Raw genomic sequence first — 19,312 nt, forward strand, 5'->3', positions numbered from 1 at the left:
TGGACTCTGTTTGCTAGTATTTTGTTGCGGATTTTTGCATCTGTGTTCATCAGTGAATATTGGTCTGTAATTTTCTTTTTTGTGATATCTTTTTCTGGTTTTTGTATCGGGGTGATGGTGGCTTTGTAGAATGAATTTGGGAGTGTTCCTCCCTCTGCAAATTTTTGGAAGAGTTTGAGAAGGATCGTTGTTAGGTCTTCTCTACATGTTTTATAGAATTCACCTGTGAAGCCATCTGGTCCTGGGCTTTTGTTTGTTGGAAGATTTTTAATTACAGTTTCACTTTCATTACTTGTGATAGGTCTGTTTATATTTTCTAATTCTTCCTGGTTGAGTCTTGGAAAATTGTACCTTTCCAAGAATTTGTCCATTTCTTCATGGTTGTCCATTTTATTGGCATATAGTTGTTTGTAGTAGTCTCTTGTAATCCTTTGTATTTCTGCGGGGTCAGTTGTGATTTCTCCTTTTTCATTTCTAATTTTATTGATTTGCGTCCTCTCACTTCTTTTCTTGATGAGTCTGGCTAAGGGTTAGAGCATGTTAAGTACAGGCTTACTGATGGATCCAAGGCTTTTGGCAGAGAGTGGGAGTGAGTGAGGCAGGCAGGAGGCCAAGTCTTCCCTCTGCTGGGTGAAGAGCAACCTTGGGAGAAAATGGGTTTCAGGGTGCGTGCCAGGCTGTATGTGTGAATAGTGGGGTTGCCACCGTTGCTGAGGACCTGTTGGGATTCTGGGCACTTGGAGAATATTGGAGCTCTAATGCTACAGCCTCTGTAGAACATACAGACTGATGAATGCACGTTTCACCTTAAAAATTTAAGGAAAGCAGAGACCTGCCTCTCTTGCCTCAAGATATATTTGGTACAGATATAACAACAACAAAGTGTTTTATCCATTAGCCAGAAGAGTAATTTAAAAGGACTATAAATCTAAGAGCAATTCAGCTAATTGAATGTCTGCTACACGTAAGATGTGGATAAAAAGATAAATGAAACATTGCTGCCTTAGTAGACTTAGAGACTGTACAGGAATAACTTATACAGAGCAGAAAGTGAGATTCAGACTAGTGTGTGTGAATTTCACTCTGGAGACCTCTTCCAGCTGAGGATAAGGAGATGCTCTCTGGAGAAGGGAGAATTGGCTGGAGCCTCATGGAAGAAGTAGGATTTGTATACTTGGGGCTGGAGGGCTTTGACCAACAGAGAAGGAGGGAGTGATGGATGCTAATGGTCTTCCATGTGGCTGAACATCTAGTGAGGAGAAGGAGAGGGGCCATTAGGGCTAGAGGTACAGTCAGACAGTCTAAGGCCACTTGTTCACTGACCAGGGAGTTGGACTTGATTGAACTGGTAGGGGACAGGAGACCATCACATCTTCTTGAGGTGGTCTGCCTGGACTGGGGGGCCAGTTAGCAGCCCCAGGAAGGTCTTGCAGGTCAGTTCATGAAGGTTCTGTCTGATACACTCAGAGAGTTGACTCATCATCAGTTCCTAGTGGGTCTCAGCTGCTGAAAGAGTATGGAATGAAATGAAACAGTCCTGGAAAGCTCTGGCTGGCCTGTGTGCTGGGAAAGCAGGAAGGGCTGTCATTGGGGCCCTAATGTTTCTCCTACAGGTGAGCATACCAATGGCTATGACAGAGGCCTTGACTTCAAACCCTATACACAGAGTAGAGCTTTGGAAATAACTGCTTTCCGGCTTCCTCAGGAGGCCCCCAAAGAGACCTGGCTGGGGCTGGACTTCCCAGCCACCCACTGTGGTAGACAGAATGGCCCCCAAAGATGTCCACACCCTCATTCCTGGAACCTGTGAATATAATGCATCACATGGCAAAGGGAAGGACTTTGCAGTTGTAACTAAGGTTATGGGCTTTACACTAGGGAGAGTTTCCTGGATTATCCAGATGGGCCCAATCTTTCTCCAGCTGGAGGCAGAAGGAAGGAGGAAGAATAGGTCAGAGAGATGCAGGAGAGGAAGGAGTCAGAGAGATCTGAAGCTTGAGAAGGACTTGACCTGCCATTGCTGGCTTTGAAGACGGTGATGCAACTTGACAAGGAATGCAGACAACCTTGAGGAGCTGAGAGAGCCTCCCTGGTGAGTGTCAGCATGGAAATGGGGACCTCAGTCCTACAACCACAGGGCAGTAAATTCCGCAAACAACCTGAGTATGCCTGGAAGCGCATTTTCCCCCAGAGCCTCCAGATAAGGGCCCAGACCAGGTAACACCTTGATTTTTGCTGTTGACCCCCAATGCTTAGCACTGCCTGGCTCATAGAGGATGCTCAGTAAACCTATCTCAGTGGAAAGGGCCCTTCTGAAAGAGCACAAGGCTAGGTCCTCCTGCAGACATTGGACGTCGTATCAGAATTTCTTCACTGCAGATTCAGCAAAGCTGTATAATTGAAATAAATGTGCTCCATGAACTCTCTAAGAATTCCTACCAGGCAGGAGAGCAAGGTGTGTGATTTAGGACGACTTACCTACTCCACAGTACCTTTGTGCACGTGTGAGTCTATTTTTTCGAAGATCAAGATGGAGGAGACACAGCTGGTGAGAGGAAAGGCACTGGCTATGTTGAGAATACTCACTTTGTCATCTTTCAAGGGAAAGGTGAACTGTTTTACTCTAATATTAACGTTTTACTATGTTGAAGCCATAAACTCTGAACCTCCATTGTGCTGGAAACCATCACCATCTGGACCTCCCACCCCGGCCCCTCAATGCCTGGGTGTGTGGGATGCCAGCCCCGTGCCCACAAAGACTCAGTGTTTGTTCAGCCTGGACATTAGGTAATGCTTTCCTGGCTGAGGTGCACAGCCAGCTTAAAATTCTATTATTTACAGCTCTAAGGTTTATTTTCATTACCATATGTAAAGTCTCTGCAGAAGGATGGAAATCTGAGGGGTTGGCAGGGAGGAGAGAGCAGAGTTACTCCAGACGTCAGAGCCGGACAGGTCTCAGAGACCATCCAACCTGCGGGTTCCAGAGCACACACCTGGATTCAAGGGAGCAGGTTGGTGCAGTGGAGGAGAAGGGGTGTTAGAGGAGGAGGTGTCCACCCCCCTCCCTATATCAGCCTGATCAGTCCTACTTCTATAGGCATTAGCTGTTTGGCATCAGCCTCTGGCTAATCTTCTCAGAAAGGGCACCGTGGTGAAACACCTGTGAAAACCATCCACTTTCAAGTACAAGTGAGGAAAACAAGTATGTAGTTCAACATTACTGACCACGGAAGTCTGGCTGTATCTGTTTCTCAGGCTTCCCGTCAAGGTTAATCCAAAGAGCAAAGGAGAGGTTACACCTACTATCAAAGGCTGGGCTGTACTTGTAGTCACCTGTTGAATTTTTACAATTTCTTCTTCAGTGTTATACTTTATCTTTGCAATTTTTTTTTAGCATGAGATTCTTTATTTTTATTTTGGCCCCGCTATGCGGCTTGCGAGATCTTAGTTCTCTAACCAGGGATTGAACCCAGGCCACGTCAGTGAAAGTGCCAAGTCCTAACCACTGGACCACTAAGGGAACTCCCGCAGCATGCGATTCTTTATTTCTTTTTATTTATATTCAAAGAAGATTTAGGGCTTCCCTGGTGGCGCAGTGGTTGAGAGTCCGCCTGCTGATGCAGGGGACACGGCTTTGTGCCCCCCTCTGGGAGGATCCCACATGCCGCAGAGCGGCTGGGCCCATGAGCCATGGCCGCTGAGCCTGTGCGTCCGGAGCCTGTGCTCTGCAACGGGGGAGGCCACAGCAGTGAGAGACCCGCGTACCGAAAAAAAGAAAAAAAAAGGTTTAATACCTATCCTTATCAAACTCTTCCAAAACAAATCGGAAGAGAAGGGAACACATCCTAACTCATTTTACGAGGCCAGTATTACCCTAATCCCAAACCAGACAAGAACAACACCCAAAAAAAAATTATAGGCCAATATCGCTGATGAACATAGATGCAAAAATCCTTAACAAAAGATTAGCAAACTGAATTACAACCATTATCTTTGCAGTTTTCTGGAAAGAATGTGTTCTGGTCCTCCAAAACTCTTTTCAGAAGAAAACAGTGGTTTTCCTCCAAATCTTCAGCCTGTTGGATCTTCTTCTACATTGTCCTGCTTTATTAAAAACCTCCCGCACAAGCACGTGGAGTGTGTGTGTAAACAAGCAAGGGTGCACATCCAGTGGATAGTCTCTAGCTGGGGAAGAAATCTTAGCTTCTCTCTTGGTATCTTCTGAGATGATTCAGGAAGTCAAAGGCCAGGCTCTTGCTACTTGAAATGCTACCTGGAGCCCATTCACATGATGTTCTTGCAGACAGGGGAGGAGAGGTCCCCCTGGCGTCCTCTCCAGTTTGAAGCCATCTTTCTCACTCCTAGTTGCCTGACTACGTCTGACTCAGCAGCTTTTAGAAGCATGGCTAGGGACTTCCCTGGTGCTCCAGTGGTTAAGGCTTCGTGATTCCCAATGCAGGGGGTCCGGTTTCCATCCCTGGTCAGGGAACTAGATCCCACGTGCCGCAACTAAAGGAGCCCGCATGCCACAACTAAAGATCCCGCATGCTGCAACTAAGTCCCAGCGCAGCCAAATTTAAAAAAAAAAAGAAGCATGGCTAGAATACTCTTCCTTTTCTCTGACAGCACCAGACCCTTTTTTTGAACTTGTTGGTTCTGTTTTCTGCCTCTTGTGACTAACAGCAACCTTTTCTTAAAAAGATAAAAGAACACAAAAGATTCCAGGGTAAAAATCAAGGCAAAGAAACTCTGGCCCTTTAAAAAAAAAAGAAGAAATGAAAGAAATTCTGGGGCTTCCCTGGTGGCGCAGTGGTTAAGAATCCACCTGCCAATGCAGGGGACACGGGTTCGAGCCCTGGTCTGGGAAGATCCCACATGCCGCGGAGCAACTAAGCCTGTGTGCCACAACTACTCAGCTTGCGCTCTAGAGCCCGTGAGCCACAGCTACTGAGCCGGTGCGCCACAACTACTGAAGCCCTCACGCCTAAAGCCCGTGCTCCACAATAAAAGAAGCCACTGCAATGAGAAGGCTGTGCATCGCAACGGAAGAGTAGCTCCCACTTGACGCAACTAGAGAAAGCCCACACGCAGCAACGAAGACTCAACATAGCTGAAAATCAATAAATAAATTTATAAGAAAAAAAGAAGGAAATTCTGGTCCTGGAAGGCAGGAGATCCCTAGAGGGGAGTTGATGGCTGAGGTTGTTGTAGAGGGACTTGAAATATGGCCTGCAAAAACCACCAAGTCTCAGGCAGACCTGGAAAGGACACTGGGAGGGTCCAGAGGCCAGATGTAGGCCCGTGTGGGCAGGACCTCCCTGAGCAGTTCCTCCTCCCACTCACTTCTTCATGGGGATTGAACTAGATCTTCAGAATGTTGCCTTCAGGCAGTGGGGGCTGTTCTCCAAACCACAGGGCCATGGAGTAAACCAAGGGATACCCAAAAGACAGAAGCATTTATCACTTCCAGTTTTTCCATGGGGGACATGAAGCAAAATCAGTACCACGTTTGTTGTTTAAAGGGAAACCAACTGGACTCCTCCCATGATTTCAAAATCTGAAAGGACAATTTATACAGACCCTGAGATAGAAGGAATTTCTCAGCTTTAATTTTACAAAGTATTTGTCTTTCATTTATTCTTGTGGATGTGCTGTTCTTTAGAAAGCAAGTCTGTCTGCATGACCTGATTTTATTTTATTTATTTATTTATTTATTATTTATTTTATTTATTATTTTTGTCTGCGTTGGGTCTTCGTTGCTGTGTGCAGGCTTTCTCCAGTTGCAGTGAGTGGGGCTACTCTTTGTTGCAGTGCTCAGGCTTCTCATTGCGGTGGCTTCTCTTGTTGCGGAGCATGGGCTCTAGGCATGCGGGCTTCAGTAGTTGTGGCGCACGGGCTTAGCTGCTCCGCGGCATGTGGGATCTTCCCGGACCAGGGCTCGAACCCAAATCCCCTGCATTGGCAGGCGGATTCTTAACCACTGCGCCAGCAGGGAAGCCCGTGACCTGATTTTAAATACCAAGCTATGAGACTCTTCCTTCATTTGGATATAAGACTCAATAGAGCTGAAATTCCTGGGACCACCCAGGAATGAGGTCTTTAATGTGCCACATTAAGGACAATTTTGCATTCTGGAAAAAGCATTAAAATGGAATCGGGAAGGAGAAACCTCTTACACTCAGGTCATGGCATTTACACACACACACACACACACAAATGTTTAATACTATGCTAGGTGCTGGGGGCTGCAGGCATGAATTACCTATGGCTGGGGCCTCTGGGAACTTATGTGGGATGATGGGAGGAACAGCAGTTCAGAAATGTCCCTCCTGTTGTCCAGGCAAACACCTTCTGCAAAGTCAGATTGCCCATCAGGAAATGTCTTGCTCATTTTAGCTTACAAACAGCCTTGGGCTGGGATTTGAAAAGCATTAATTCCCACCCAATCCAATTGTCCTATTTTCTCAGGTGTCAGCATGGGACCGGTTTGCCATGGCAACCCTATAAACAGTGTCTATCCTACATCAATGATTTATATATTTTTAAAGCTAATATCACCAACTTCAAGAAACTGAGCCTCCTCTGAACGTGACAGCTGGAATAGACTAAGAATCCTACTTCCTGCTAGATCAGTGCAGATTTTTCCACTGTAGATTTGGGTGGGAGAAAATCGGCCCTCCAAGGCCTGAGCACCTGGGCGACTGCTTTTCTGAAGTCAGCCTTGGCCAGGGCAGCCATTGAGCTATCACACGCACCCAAGGTTGTTTTGGCCTTGGTGGCCACAGCTTTGTGAGAAAAACACAGCCAACTCCAGCCTCTGTGCTCTGGTTCAGAGCAAAATTTAAATTGAACTGAATTCATTGTCTTCTACCCTCCCCCCAACCCCCCTGGCCTAAAGGGAATGAGGAAACAAGTATCCAAATATTCTAGAACAGGAATGGGCAAACTACAGTCTGCTGGCCAAATCTAGCCTGCTGCCTGTTTTTATAAATAAAGTTTTACTGACACAACCATGGCCATTCCTTTACATATGTCTGCTTTTGCTCTAGCAACAGAGCTGAGCAGTTGTAGCTGAGACCATCTGGCCCTCAAGGCTGAAAATATTTACTGTCTGGCCCTTTACAGAAAAATCTGCCAACCTTACTCTAAAACAAGTAGAGTAAGGATTGGAGGAGAAGCTGGAGAAAGGATTTCAAAAAGAAAAGTGTATTCTCCAGGGAAAGCTGAGATGAAGACTAGGGTGAGAAAGGAGCCAGCATGGAAATCTAGTCCATGAGGCTGGGGAGGCCACTGGGTGTCCAGACTGCAAAGCCCAAGGCAGGAAACAGTCGTCTCCTGAGAGAAGGAGTTTAATCTCCTGTAGACAGAGAGGAATCAGAGATGATGTCTTCTTTTTTTTTTTCTTTTTTTAGTTTCTTTATTTATTTTTGGCTGCATTGGATCTTCTTTGCTGCGCGCGGGCTTTCTCTAGATGCAGCGAGCGGGGGCTACTCTTCGTTGCGGTGCGTGGGCTTCTCATTGTGGTGGCTTCTCTTGTTGCGGAGCACGGGCTCTAGAACGTGCAGGCTTTAGTAGTTGTGGCGCACGGGCTTAGTTGCTCCGTGGCATGTGGGATCTTCCCGGACCAGGGCTTGAACCGGTGTCCCCTGCATTGGCAGGCAAATTCTTAACCACTGTGCCACCAGGGACGTCCTCAGAGATGATGTCTTCTTAGCTCTGTTTCCATTTTCCAGAATGGCTGCTTCCAGGTTAAAAAAAAAAAAAAATTGACAGGGATTTTCCAATCAGAGGTCGAGGCTGGAAGGAGGTGGGAGAGACTTCTTCCAAGCTGGGTTGAGATTTGCCTGATTTAGGCAGCCAGGCCTGTGTTTGCCCAGAGGGTTAGGGAGACGTGGAGAAGCAGGCAGAGGAGAAGTTGGAAAATTGGTAGTTTGGCCCATTGGCTTCAGGGAGAACCTGTACTCTTTCCGCTTTGTACAGGAGAGATATTTTTTACTTGCTCCTGGAAACTATGCTGTCAGCTAGCATTCTGAGGCTTCAGACTGCCCCCGCTTCTGCCCCAGAGAGATGTTTTTCAGTTCCTCAGGAAACAAAACTGTCACTTGCCCCAGAGAGACGAATCCAGGTCCCAAGCGCAGGATCTCTGAGTTTCAACTTCAGTCTCCAAGGTGGATGACACAGGTCTCTTGATTCCTTGCTGTCTTGATATTTTACCTATAAGACAACTTCATTCCCAGCCTGGGGAGGGTCTTGCCTAAGCCAAGGCTTTGCCAGGGCTTGGAATGCACAGCCACTTTTGTTCACACCATTACCCAAGTTAGGGGAGGCCATTAGGTTGAGGAATATTCCAGTAAACTATTTCTGTAAAATAAACTATCCCAAAATGTAGTGGCCTAAAATAACAGCAGTCATTCATTTTGTTCATGAATTTGAAATTTGGCAGGGCCTGGTCAGAGCTGCTCATCTCTGCTCCACATCATGGCAGCTTGGTGGGGCTGGGGGACCCATTTCCATGGCGGCTGACTTCCGTGGCCTCGAGTTGATGCTGCCGGTTAGTTTCTCTCCACGTGGGCCTCTCCATGGCTTCCTTGTAGGGTAGTAGCTATAGTCCAGGAGCTAATGCCGCAAGAGAACTCAGAGGAACCTCTAGTACTTTTGATGACTAGGCTTGGAAATTGCAAAGCACCACTTCTCTGCAGCCACAAATCCACCCAGATTCAAAGGGTAAAGTATTGACGCCATTCTCTGTGGGAGGAATCTCAGAGTCACATTGTAAAGAGTGCAATGGGAGACATCGTGCATTGGTTTTCAGAAAGTACAGTCGTCTACACAGAGAGAGATTCATTTTGATTCTCTCTCCATGGTCTTGTACTGCACTGTCCACTAGGGAATCTTCATGGAGCTCACTCTTACCTCACTCTTACATACCATCATTGTCATTCACATTTGCTGGTGTAGACAGTGATGCCTAAAACAAGAACAGTGTAATAGCCACAAACTCCCACTCCCAGCTAAATGCTAATGTGGATTAACAAGATTGTCACTAATGCTGTTATTTTCATTTTGTAAATGTGGAAATTGAGTCCTGGACTGATTTCTAAGCTTGTGCTTTATCTTCTCACTATAGTTTGTGCTTAATTTTAGCTGGTCAGTGTAAGCACTCAACTAATGTGTATGTGAGTGTGAGTGTGTGTGTGTGTGTGTGTGTGTGTATACACCCAGTTTTTGTGTGTGAGTGTGTGTATGGCAGACTCAGTGCTTGCCTTTGTTGGAAGGAAATTCAGCAGCACTGGAGGACTTAACAGCTAGAGAAGTTAGTTTCAGGGACAGGAAATAGCAGAGTACAAGGGAAAGTCAGACCAAGGACAGAGCTTGTAGCTGAGCAACAGTTCTTTGCTGGGGGGGCTACAGCTTTGGTGTTGATGAGCAGTGTATTCTCATTGGCCCATGTTCCAACGGTCACCCCATCTCTCAGATCATGTGGGGTCCTCCAGTGTGGCAGCTTCTACATGCTGGGGTCTGAGGGAAGGCACAGGGGTGAACAAGACCAATACAGTCCTGGAGCATCATTTTAGCAGGGGAGACAAACGGGAAACACGTAATGATAAAATTAATTAGTTACAATCGAGATGAGCAGTAGAAGGAAAAGTACATGAACTACAAGAACTTATGACAGAGCCCAAGCTTATCAGGGACTCAGGGATGTGGTTTTGATTTGCTCATTGAAGGATGAAAGGACACATACCAGGTGAACCCGGTGGAGGCATTTGGACTCAGCATGTGGGGAGGCCCTGAGGTGGGAAGTTATACGGCCAGGCTAAGGGGTGGCTGGCACAGGAGAGCCAGGGAGATGGAGCTGAGGAGGGCAGGCACCTCATTTTTTCAGATTGTGTGCCACGGGATGGCTGTAGGTCCCTTCCTCCTTGTCAGTTCTCACCTGCTCCCCACCCCACCGCACCCCACCTCCAAAGGCTGGAAGTCAGACTGTCTCTTGCCTGTAAAATGGGAGAAACATTTGTAAAGAGAAGCCTGTCACCAGGGGCAGAGCTGGGTTTAGTGAAGCCTAAAGCTTATATGATTTGGGAGGAGAGCTTCTCTTGGGGAAAATCAAGTAACATCATGAATAGAACGTGAGGTGCAAGGCCCCGGTGGGAGCGTGTCAGTGAAGGCCCTTCAGCCTGAAGTTTCATCAGCTTGGTGGTAAAGTCATCTTTGGTGTTTCTCCTCATTTCTAACCTCGGAAAGCTGCCTTTTCCCACCTGAGATATTCATGCAGACCTCACATCCACTTATTCCTGTTTTCTCCTTGACTGAGATGGCAGATAAATCACAAATGCCCCCTATTAAAATCTCCTGGAAATTTGGCTCTCTCTTTGCCCCCAGTGTTGGCTAAAAGAACATGGGAATGTCCTTTTTTTGCTCAAGACTTTCATGAGTTTTCCCCACACTCACGGCAGGGAATGTTGTCTGGGACATATTATTCTTTTGGAAATGTGACACAGGAATATGAATTTCCATAAGCAAAGTTACTCTGCCTGGTTGGGTCTAGATTGTTCGTTGGCCAGCACGTTTGCTGGAGTCCACATGGATGCTCAGAGAAGCTGCCTGGACTTGTCTTGTGGGAGTAGGATGAATCACGTGGAACTATGTTCTCTGTATGTGTTAGAGGGGGACCCAGAAATATGAGTAGTGATGACAGAGAAGTTGAATAGTGAATAAATGACAACTGAAAAACGGCCACAGGCTCCTCTCTCCAAAATCCCACCAAAGTGATCAAAGGCATCTAACTAGTGAAGAGTCTCTGTCTGTGTGGACTCAGGAAGCCTGCTGTTCACAGATTAGAGACATCAGAGAGATTGAGACCAGAGGAAAGGACAGACAAGCCCGCCGGGTACCACAGAGAGAAGAAAACTGTAACTCCTCCCCAGAGCTGCTCCTGATTCCTGGCTGCCCTCCACAGGTAGGCTCAGCTCAGGCACACGCTGCAAGCCCCCTGGAAAGATGTCGGGTGTGGCATAGTGAGCTTTAGGCCCCAGCACTGGGTGGAGGCCCTGGAGGCCCAGGAGGCCCAGCCTTGGTTAGAGAAAGGACACTCCATCCTGATAGCTACCAGCTGCCCTGCCGAGACAGGATCCCTTCAGTTGGTTGTGGTGCCCTTGGCCTCAGAGCCTAATTGCCTTTGACTTTCCCCTTTGGAATTAAAAATTATAGTATGAACCCCTCGTTCAGGCAGAACCCACATCAAATACGGATTTTCTGCCTCGCCACGACAGCAGAGGGAAATGACCAGACTGTAACCTAAGAGTTCTTGACTCACATGGGTTATTATTCATTCTGATCTGAGAGCATTTAAAGATCATCTCAAAGATGGGAAGAACACCTACCGTGTACCTTTCTTGAAACAACTACTTGAAGAAGCACTTGAGCAGCCTAAGAGACGAATCAGACAAGGGGTGCCTTCTGTGGTCAAGGCCACCCCTGACTTGGGTTTCCTTGTTAACTGCTGAGGACCCCTCGCCCTGCGGGACCTGGCTCCATGGGGGTGGGGGACTTACCCGAATTGTAATAGGGGCGGGGCAGCTGCATGGCCTTTACCGCGAGACCCTCAGCGCGAGATCCGGGGCGCGGTGGTTAGACGTCCCACTCCGCCGGGTCAACAGGGAAGCGGTCATTGCGGCGGAGAGTGTGGAGACAGATGGGTCACGGCCTTCTCCCCGGGACCCTCCAGGCCTTTCGGCCTCCACCGGCGGGTGAGCTGGGGGCCCGGGGACAGGCCGAGGGCCCCTTGTCACTGGGCTCCGGCCTTGAGGCAGCGGCGAACCTCTCCCCCATGCCCACCTCCGCGACCTAATGGCGGCGACAGCCACCCTGGGTCGCAGTCGGCGGGACCTGGCCCCCAGTTGGGCGGCCTCAGGAGCCTGAGGGCCGGCTGGGTCCTGGGCGCCTAGGGACCTGGCCCTGAGGGCGCCGCCAGCCTCTTAACGAGGACCTTGGAGGGCGAAAGTTGAGCCTTGGGACCTTGCCCCATCTTGTCATAACAGAGACTAACATTTGTTTGGTGGACGTTTACAGGAATATGTGACCCGACCTCAGGAACAAAGGATCTGACACCAAGAAGATTCCAACAATGAACCCCGCCCCTCCCTCACCTTTCCTGTAAAAGGGCTTTGCTGAAAGCTTTCAGGGAGTTTAGGGTTTTTAAGGCATGAGACGCTGACTCCTTGCAGGGCCCTGCAGTAAACCTTTGTCTGCTCCAAACTCCGACTTTTTGGTATTGTTTGGCCTCGCTGTGCCTCAAGCACACGGGAAGAATTCCCACTGATTTGGAAGGAAGTGGTTAGCTGTTATTTACTCGTTTACCACTAACCCTGTTTTGCTTTTCCTCTTGTGTCTCCCTCACAGACCGTGTTTGAAAGGAATTGCCGATCTGAGGACTGTGCCGCCGACCTGCAGCTTCAGGGTCACCTGTTACTCTCCAGGTGAGTCAGTGCCCCCTTCTTGACTTTGTTCTGGGAAGCTGTTTGTCCTGACTTCAGGCCCAAAGTCTGCATGTGCAGATTTCCCCACCGAAGAGGGTAAATAGAGGTGGGTTTAAAATGAAAAGTTGCAGTTTAAGAAAGTGTATATTATACTGTAATTTTAACAACAAGTATTATTTGGGGGGATAGTTTGGTTTTTGTTTTGTTTGTAGTCTCACATATCTCACAATTAGAGTTTTGTATTTCTAATTTCCCTGAGTATTGGTGATGTGTATGTGTTGGGGGGTGTATTTTATTTTTAATGTAATGTTTTTTAAAATTTATTTATTTTATTTTATTTTCGGCTGCGTTGGGTCTTCATTGCTGTGTGCGGGCTTTCTCTAGTTGTGGCGAGCGGGGGCTACTCTTCCTTGTGGTGTGTGGGCTTCTCATTGCGGTGGCTTCTCTTGTTGCCGAGCATGGGCTCTAGGCACGTGGGCTTCAGTAGTTGTGGCACATGGGCTCAGTAGCTGTGGCTCACGGGCCCTAGAGCGCAGGCTCAGTAGTTGTGGCTCACGGGCTTAGTTGCTCCGTGGCACGTGGGATCTTCCCGGACCAGGGCTCAAACCCGTGTCCCCTGCATTGGCAGGAGGATTCTTAACCATTGAGCCACCAGGGTAGTCCTGAGGGGTGTATTTTAGGTTTACTCATTGTATTAAGTTGAGCCATGTGAAATTGCCAATATTTAACTGTTTGGAACAACCCCTATGATTCAGTTTATTATTATATAAAGGAATACGGGAACTACTATAAAGGTTCTTTTTATTTTTTTCCCCACACTTAAAGTGTTGTGCTTTAACAACAAGTAATGGTTCTGTGGCAGGAGCAGGTGGAGGAGAGGGGCGGCTGTCCTGATCCAGGGAACAGACAGCCAGTCTCCTGGAGCAGGGCTTCCTCCTACAGAACGTGAACCCTCAGCTAAAGGTGAACCTTCCGTAAAGGCCTTCTGTTTTTCTCTCTGCCAACCTTTTATTTCAGACTTCTTGAAGGTGCTGGTCCTGAGTCATTTAACCACGTTTCAGGGAATGGGTTCCTTTCGAGACAATTCCTTCTGAGAGATTGTTTTAGCCTCCATGCTATTTATTACCATTTCTCAAAAACAGTCATCAGTGTTGATAGGTATCCTCTAAAATGCCATATTGTGTGTCTTAACTGTGAGAGTTAAGTTTGGGTGGAATGAAAGAAATATCCCATCACGAACCAGTAACTACACTAGGACGTCTTTACTTCTGTTGATAAATAACCTGTTATTCATCAAAGGAAAGTAATAGTAAGAATTCTTTTTTCTTTAATATCTGTATTGGAGTATAATTGCTTTACAATGGTGTGTTAGTTTCTGCTGTATAACAAAGTGAATCAGCTATATGTATACATATATCCCCATATCCCATAAGATTCTTTTTCTTTTGTTTACATTTATCGGGGGAAAGGTGACGTAACTGCCCCCCATCCGCCCCTCCGCATACACACAGATACTCTTCCTAACCTCTTAAATATTAATTAGCATTACTTTTACTTAGGACTTAGTGTAGTAGATTAAAGTAGCACATGTTGTGCCAAGCTTAGAAAAGTATTTCAAACTGATAAGTGGGTATTGGAATTGTTTTAACATTAGTCAGAAGGTCCTCCTGGGATTATGAGAGAAACCAATTCTAAAGAAGGTTCATAAGTTATCAGATCATGACTTTTAGTTTTAGAAAGGTCTTCCAAAAAGTGTTTTAGGGGAAAAGTAACATGAAACAAAAATATGTGGATTTGTTTTATCTTGAGGCAGACTGTATTTTGGATTGTAGAAAACTTCATGTGTTGGGAAAATGTTCACTTGCTCTAAGGTTAAATATTAGAAGAGTCCTAATGTTCTTGCTGCCCATTAGTGGACGGTCAAATCCATCTGTATTGCATTGTGCTCTTCATATGTTAAAATATAAAACCCGAGGCTCATGGTCAGTAAGGCATCTTTTCCCTAAAGCTGCCTCCACTGCCTTACCCTGGCCTTTCAGGACTGTTGGTCGGAGCCAGGTCTGTTCTCTGGGCCCAGTAATCAATAATATGGGAACAACTGGTGTGGTGGCCAGGCCCCAGACTCCGGTATGTATCAGCTAGCTAGAACCACAAGAAAATGCTGTATAACAAACTAGCCAAAACTCAGTGGCTTAAACCAGCAATTGTTTATTCTCCGGGAACTGCAGGTCAGCTGAGAGTTGGCTGGTCCAGGCTGGATTCAACTGGATCTTGGTTGACTTGCTTATGCATCTGGGGTTCAACAGAGGGTAGGTGGTTCTCAACTAGGCTCAGGTGACCCAGTTCAGCTCTGCTTCATGTGTCTTTCACAGTCCTGCTGGAACCAGTGTCCTGGCCTAGGTGTATTCTTCTCATAGCATGGCACCGGTGCAAGAGGGCAAGCAGAAACACGCGATAACTCTCAAGGCCTAGGTTCAGAGCTGGTGCATTCTTACTTCAGCTTTATTCCACTGGTCACAGCAAGTCATATAACCAGTCTCAAAGTCAAGGGACTGGGAACTATTGTTCTGTGCCCTTTTAGCGAGGAGAACTGCAGTCATACAGCAAAGGAGGCAAATTTAGGGAGGGGTGAAAATTGGAACCATAATGCAATCTATTATACCACATAAAGAACAGGGTCTCTGTGTCGCTTTCCTGGTGCCTTATAATTTTCAGGACTATTTCAGCCTTTCTTGCAATTCCATCTTCCTACAACTCAGACATGAGACCTAGAGATTGCGGGAGGAGATTTTCCAAATCTCCGAAGTAATGTCCTTGGACCAAAGCTCTGAGCATCTCCCTAGGATGAGTTATTTCCCAGGAGGCCCCTTGGTCTCTCAAAATAGCCTTTTGGCTGAATCCACCATTAAACAAACCTTCATTATACTCTTGGGCCCATAAATGTCCCCAAGGGAGCCATCAGAGAAACATTAACTGGTAATTGGCTAAGTAGAGATACAAAACCAAGCCCAGGGTTTACATTACTTTGAAGTTCCCCAGATCTTTGCACAGAGCCAGGCACACAGAGAGAGAAGGCACAGTCAGTAAACTGCTCATGGAAGCCAAGATCTGAATTTGGTTGACAAAGGAAGGCTTGGTAGCTTGAACCAGGAGTGAGCTGTTTTGGTTATTGTGTAACTTTCTTGATTCCTTACTGCCAGGGATGGGATGTACATTTCTTTATTGTTCAAGTCAGGGAAGAAATGTGGGCCCCGCTCTCCCAGGATGCCTGGTGTGGTGGGAGAGGACAGCTGGGTGCTGTCAGTGCCTGGTCAGTGCTGGAAGAGAGGTAGATGGGTCATCATGGGGCCCTGGAACAGCTTCCAAGAGGAGGAATTAAAGGCAATGCATCCAGACATTCGGGGCAGAGGGAAAATGTGAGCAGAGGCACAGAGGCGTGGAGGGCAGGATACCCATGCAGATCTGCAGGCATCTGGAGTAAAGGAGTCGGTCCGGAGGTATTTTTGCCATGAGCTTCTCTGCTGTAAACATCTTTGCCACAAGACTTTTTGCTGCAGGCATTTTCACCATGTAACTAATTGGCTATAAGGCAATTCTCCTGTAAAAGATAAAAAATAAAAGAGCATCATTAAACAGGACATAATGGAACATGAAAAATGAATAACGAAGATTAAAAGACTTTATTGCAAAATGCAAAATATTTGAATACATTTAAAATGTGATTTGTTTTCCCGTTCAGCATCGCACTTTTTCTTTTTTGCTAAGATTTCTTCCTCCATTAAGAGAGGGATCAGTTTCCAAATACTGAGATGCACATTTGTAACTGAGCTTTGTGTTGTGAAAGCCTCTACACTGTTGTGTGTTCCTGGCATCTTGTCACATGTTCATTGATAGATGTTCCAAAGTTCATCGGAAATGTGTGTTCAACTCTCCACCTTCAAATATCTGAAGGATTTGCAAACTGCTATGTTATTATTTTCTAGTAGAGTATGCAATCTGGCTTTACTCTCTCTTATTTCATACTTCCAGTAAGTTTTATCACCATGTTTACAATCAAGTCGACACATGTAGCTGCTTTCATCCAGTGCTTTAAGACTGCCTGTCTCCTTGTCACCGTGTAGAGTGTTATGAGTGCCTAGATTTATGTAGTATAAATCAACCAGTTCTTTTATCTTTTATGGCAAAATTGCCTTATGGTCAATTAGTTATGTGGCAAAAATATTTGCTGCAAAAATGCTTGTGGCAAAGATGTTTATGGCCAAAATACTGAACACAGGCCAGGAGAACACAGTAAGAGATGAGAGAGAGAGAGAGAGAGAGAGAGAGAGAGAGAGAGAGAGAGAGAGAGAGAGAGAGAGAGAAACACTATATTGTGACACACCTATGAGTTTGGGTTTCATCCTGAAGCCAGTGGAGGTATAGCAGGATTGTAGCATGAATGGATTTTACCTAATAAAATTGCAGGTAGGCACACTGAAGGGGTAGAGAGAGAGGAGTGGGGGTGGGGATTGAGATTTAGATGGTGTGGGTCATTGGGTTCTGTATTCCACTGAGTGAAAGTATGGTCCAGCTTGAGTTTTGAGTCAGTTACTCTCTCTAGCATCTCAGTTCCTGCATCCCTCGCTCAGGTCCATGGAGTGGCCGCTGTTGGTCTCAGTGCAGGAGCACCTTGGGTAGGGTTGGGCTTATGAGAGATATTGTGTTGATCTCCACCATGGTGCCTCCCCAAGGGCTTCAAAAGGACAATTTGGACAGAATTTTTGCCTTTCGTGCTGTGTTTAGAGCCTAGCTCTCCTGTTGGCTGTCATCCACTGTACTATAAGGTTGAAGCCAAGGGGTAACAGAGAAAAGTCCCTCCAACAACAGGGTAGACAGCACAGTACAAGGTGTTGTGGTGGGAAGCAGCCAAAGTACCCATAGACTGAGGATTCTTTGTCTTGAGAAAACAGAGAGAAAGATATCTGGGAGTGATTGGGTCACCTCAAGTGGCCAGGGATCAAGCCAGGAAATGCTCTCTGTGACTGGGACTCACAGATGTTTTTATTTTTCTCTCCAGAGAGCATGAATTCTGGCAGGCCTGTTGTCTCTTAAAACAACCAACTCTGCAATTAAAAGTCTACAGTCTTTAATGGTCTTGAGCCTCGTTCCAAAACACACCATTTCCAAAATGTCCAGGAATAGGGATGAAGCTGTTTAGTTTCTTTAAACAGGACTGAAAATTCCATTTGTAAAATGATGCGACTATGTTTTGTTTCATCTGTCTGACTACTCACAGTACCTAAGAATATATCACATGTGATTAAGATAAAGAAAAGAGAAATAAACACTATGGCAGTTAAGTTAAAAAAGTTTTTTCTTTGATGCATCCTACAGGAGACCAGTGGAAATTTCAGTGCCTTCTGGCTAGCCAACTCCAATAATGAAAGAACACTTAAAGGAGGTAAAAAGGCACAGTAAGAATATATATGAAGTTGGAAGAACCATCTAGTGGCCACATATAATGGTCTTCTGGTTGTAGCCTTAGTAAGGCTATTTTTGTGGTGTGGGTGGGGGATCAAGTGCATTTCCTAAAACACTTGGCTGGGAGATGGGTGGCTCCATCCATGAAAAACCAGCCTTCACTATACCCAGAGCGCCATTTAGAGTTTGAAACAAATTGTTCACCTTCCTAAAAATGGTACAGTGACCAAAATCATCAACTGCATAGCATAGGGTAGAAGTAAAGTTGTCTTCTTTTATGAAGGGGAAGAGACCCCTGTTTATTGAGTTTCCATCATGTACTAGGTACCCTATACTAGGACTATAGGTGCTAGAGTCCACTGTAGTGTTTGCACAACTGCACAGCCTCGGGCAAGTTGCTTCACACCTCTGTGCCTCTGTTTCCTCTTCTGTAAAATGGGAGAAATAATAGCAACACATTATTAAAGTTGTTTTGAGTACTTAACGAATTAAAACATGTTTAAGTGCTTCCAAAAGCTTGGCTTATAGTAAGCACTCAGTAGATGAGAGCTAGTATTATTTCATTTAATCTGGTCAGTGACACTAAGAAGTAAGTATTATTACACTCTTTATAGTGTGGAGGACGCAGAGGCTTAGGGAGACAGGTGACTTGCTCAAGGGCTCATGGTGGTCGGGGCTGGGGGTGGGGATTAAAGCTGGGAGTGTCCAGTTCTGCATCCTGCTCTCTTCCAGTACACTGGCTTCAGTTGCGGAGGCTGGCTCTGGACCAGAAGGACCAAGGCTGGGGAGCTGGGGGAAAAGTCCTCCTCTGTGTGAAAAGCCTCACAGAAAGGAGGTGGATGGGTAGAAAAAAATCCATCCTCAAAGATGCCTCCCATCCATCCCCAGTCATGCTTCCCCTGTGCTGTCTGACATGTGAGGTGCTGTTCAAAAGCTTTTCTCACTGGAGACCACAGACACCAGTCCTGCTGGGCCAAAATGGTGGTCCAAGCATCGAGTCAGGATATTCTTAATACATGTAGGCTGGATTTTTTTCTCCTTGGAGGGCCTCAGATTTGACCGTGAGCTTGTGGCTGCTATGTCAGCAGTTTCCTCAAATGTAATATCATCACTATTATTATTATTATTTTATGAAGGAAGATGAGTGGGAGCTGATCAGAATCTTGGAAAACTTTTGCCCTTACCAGAATATTAGCCATGTGATTTATTATTTATTTTTTTTCCTCCACTGTCTTTCTAAAATCTGGGACAAAAAAGTGCAGAAGTTTGTTGATCGGGAGCAGCTGGCTTTTGTAGTGGCTGTTTCTGGAATCTCTGGAAATAGGAATGGTTTTTTTCAAAGGTATGTTCTTGAAAGAAAGGTGAAATGCTCC

General features: G+C 46.1%; 1 protein-coding gene across 2 annotated transcripts in view; it reads left to right on the forward strand.

The window, feature by feature from the left end:
* The window catches only part of ITGA9 (integrin subunit alpha 9), a 352,979-nt gene that overhangs the window by 181,785 nt on the left and 151,882 nt on the right, over positions 1–19,312 (forward strand). For both annotated transcript variants that reach the window (XM_060022170.1, XM_060022171.1), the window contains exon 17: positions 12,403–12,479. In XM_060022170.1, the coding sequence (XP_059878153.1) occupies positions 12,403–12,479 (77 nt within the window). The remainder of the gene's footprint in view (positions 1–12,402; positions 12,480–19,312) is intronic.

The sequence above is a fragment of the Delphinus delphis genome, chromosome 10 (assembly GCF_949987515.2).
Source record: "Delphinus delphis chromosome 10, mDelDel1.2, whole genome shotgun sequence".
Lineage (NCBI taxonomy): Eukaryota > Metazoa > Chordata > Mammalia > Artiodactyla > Delphinidae > Delphinus > Delphinus delphis.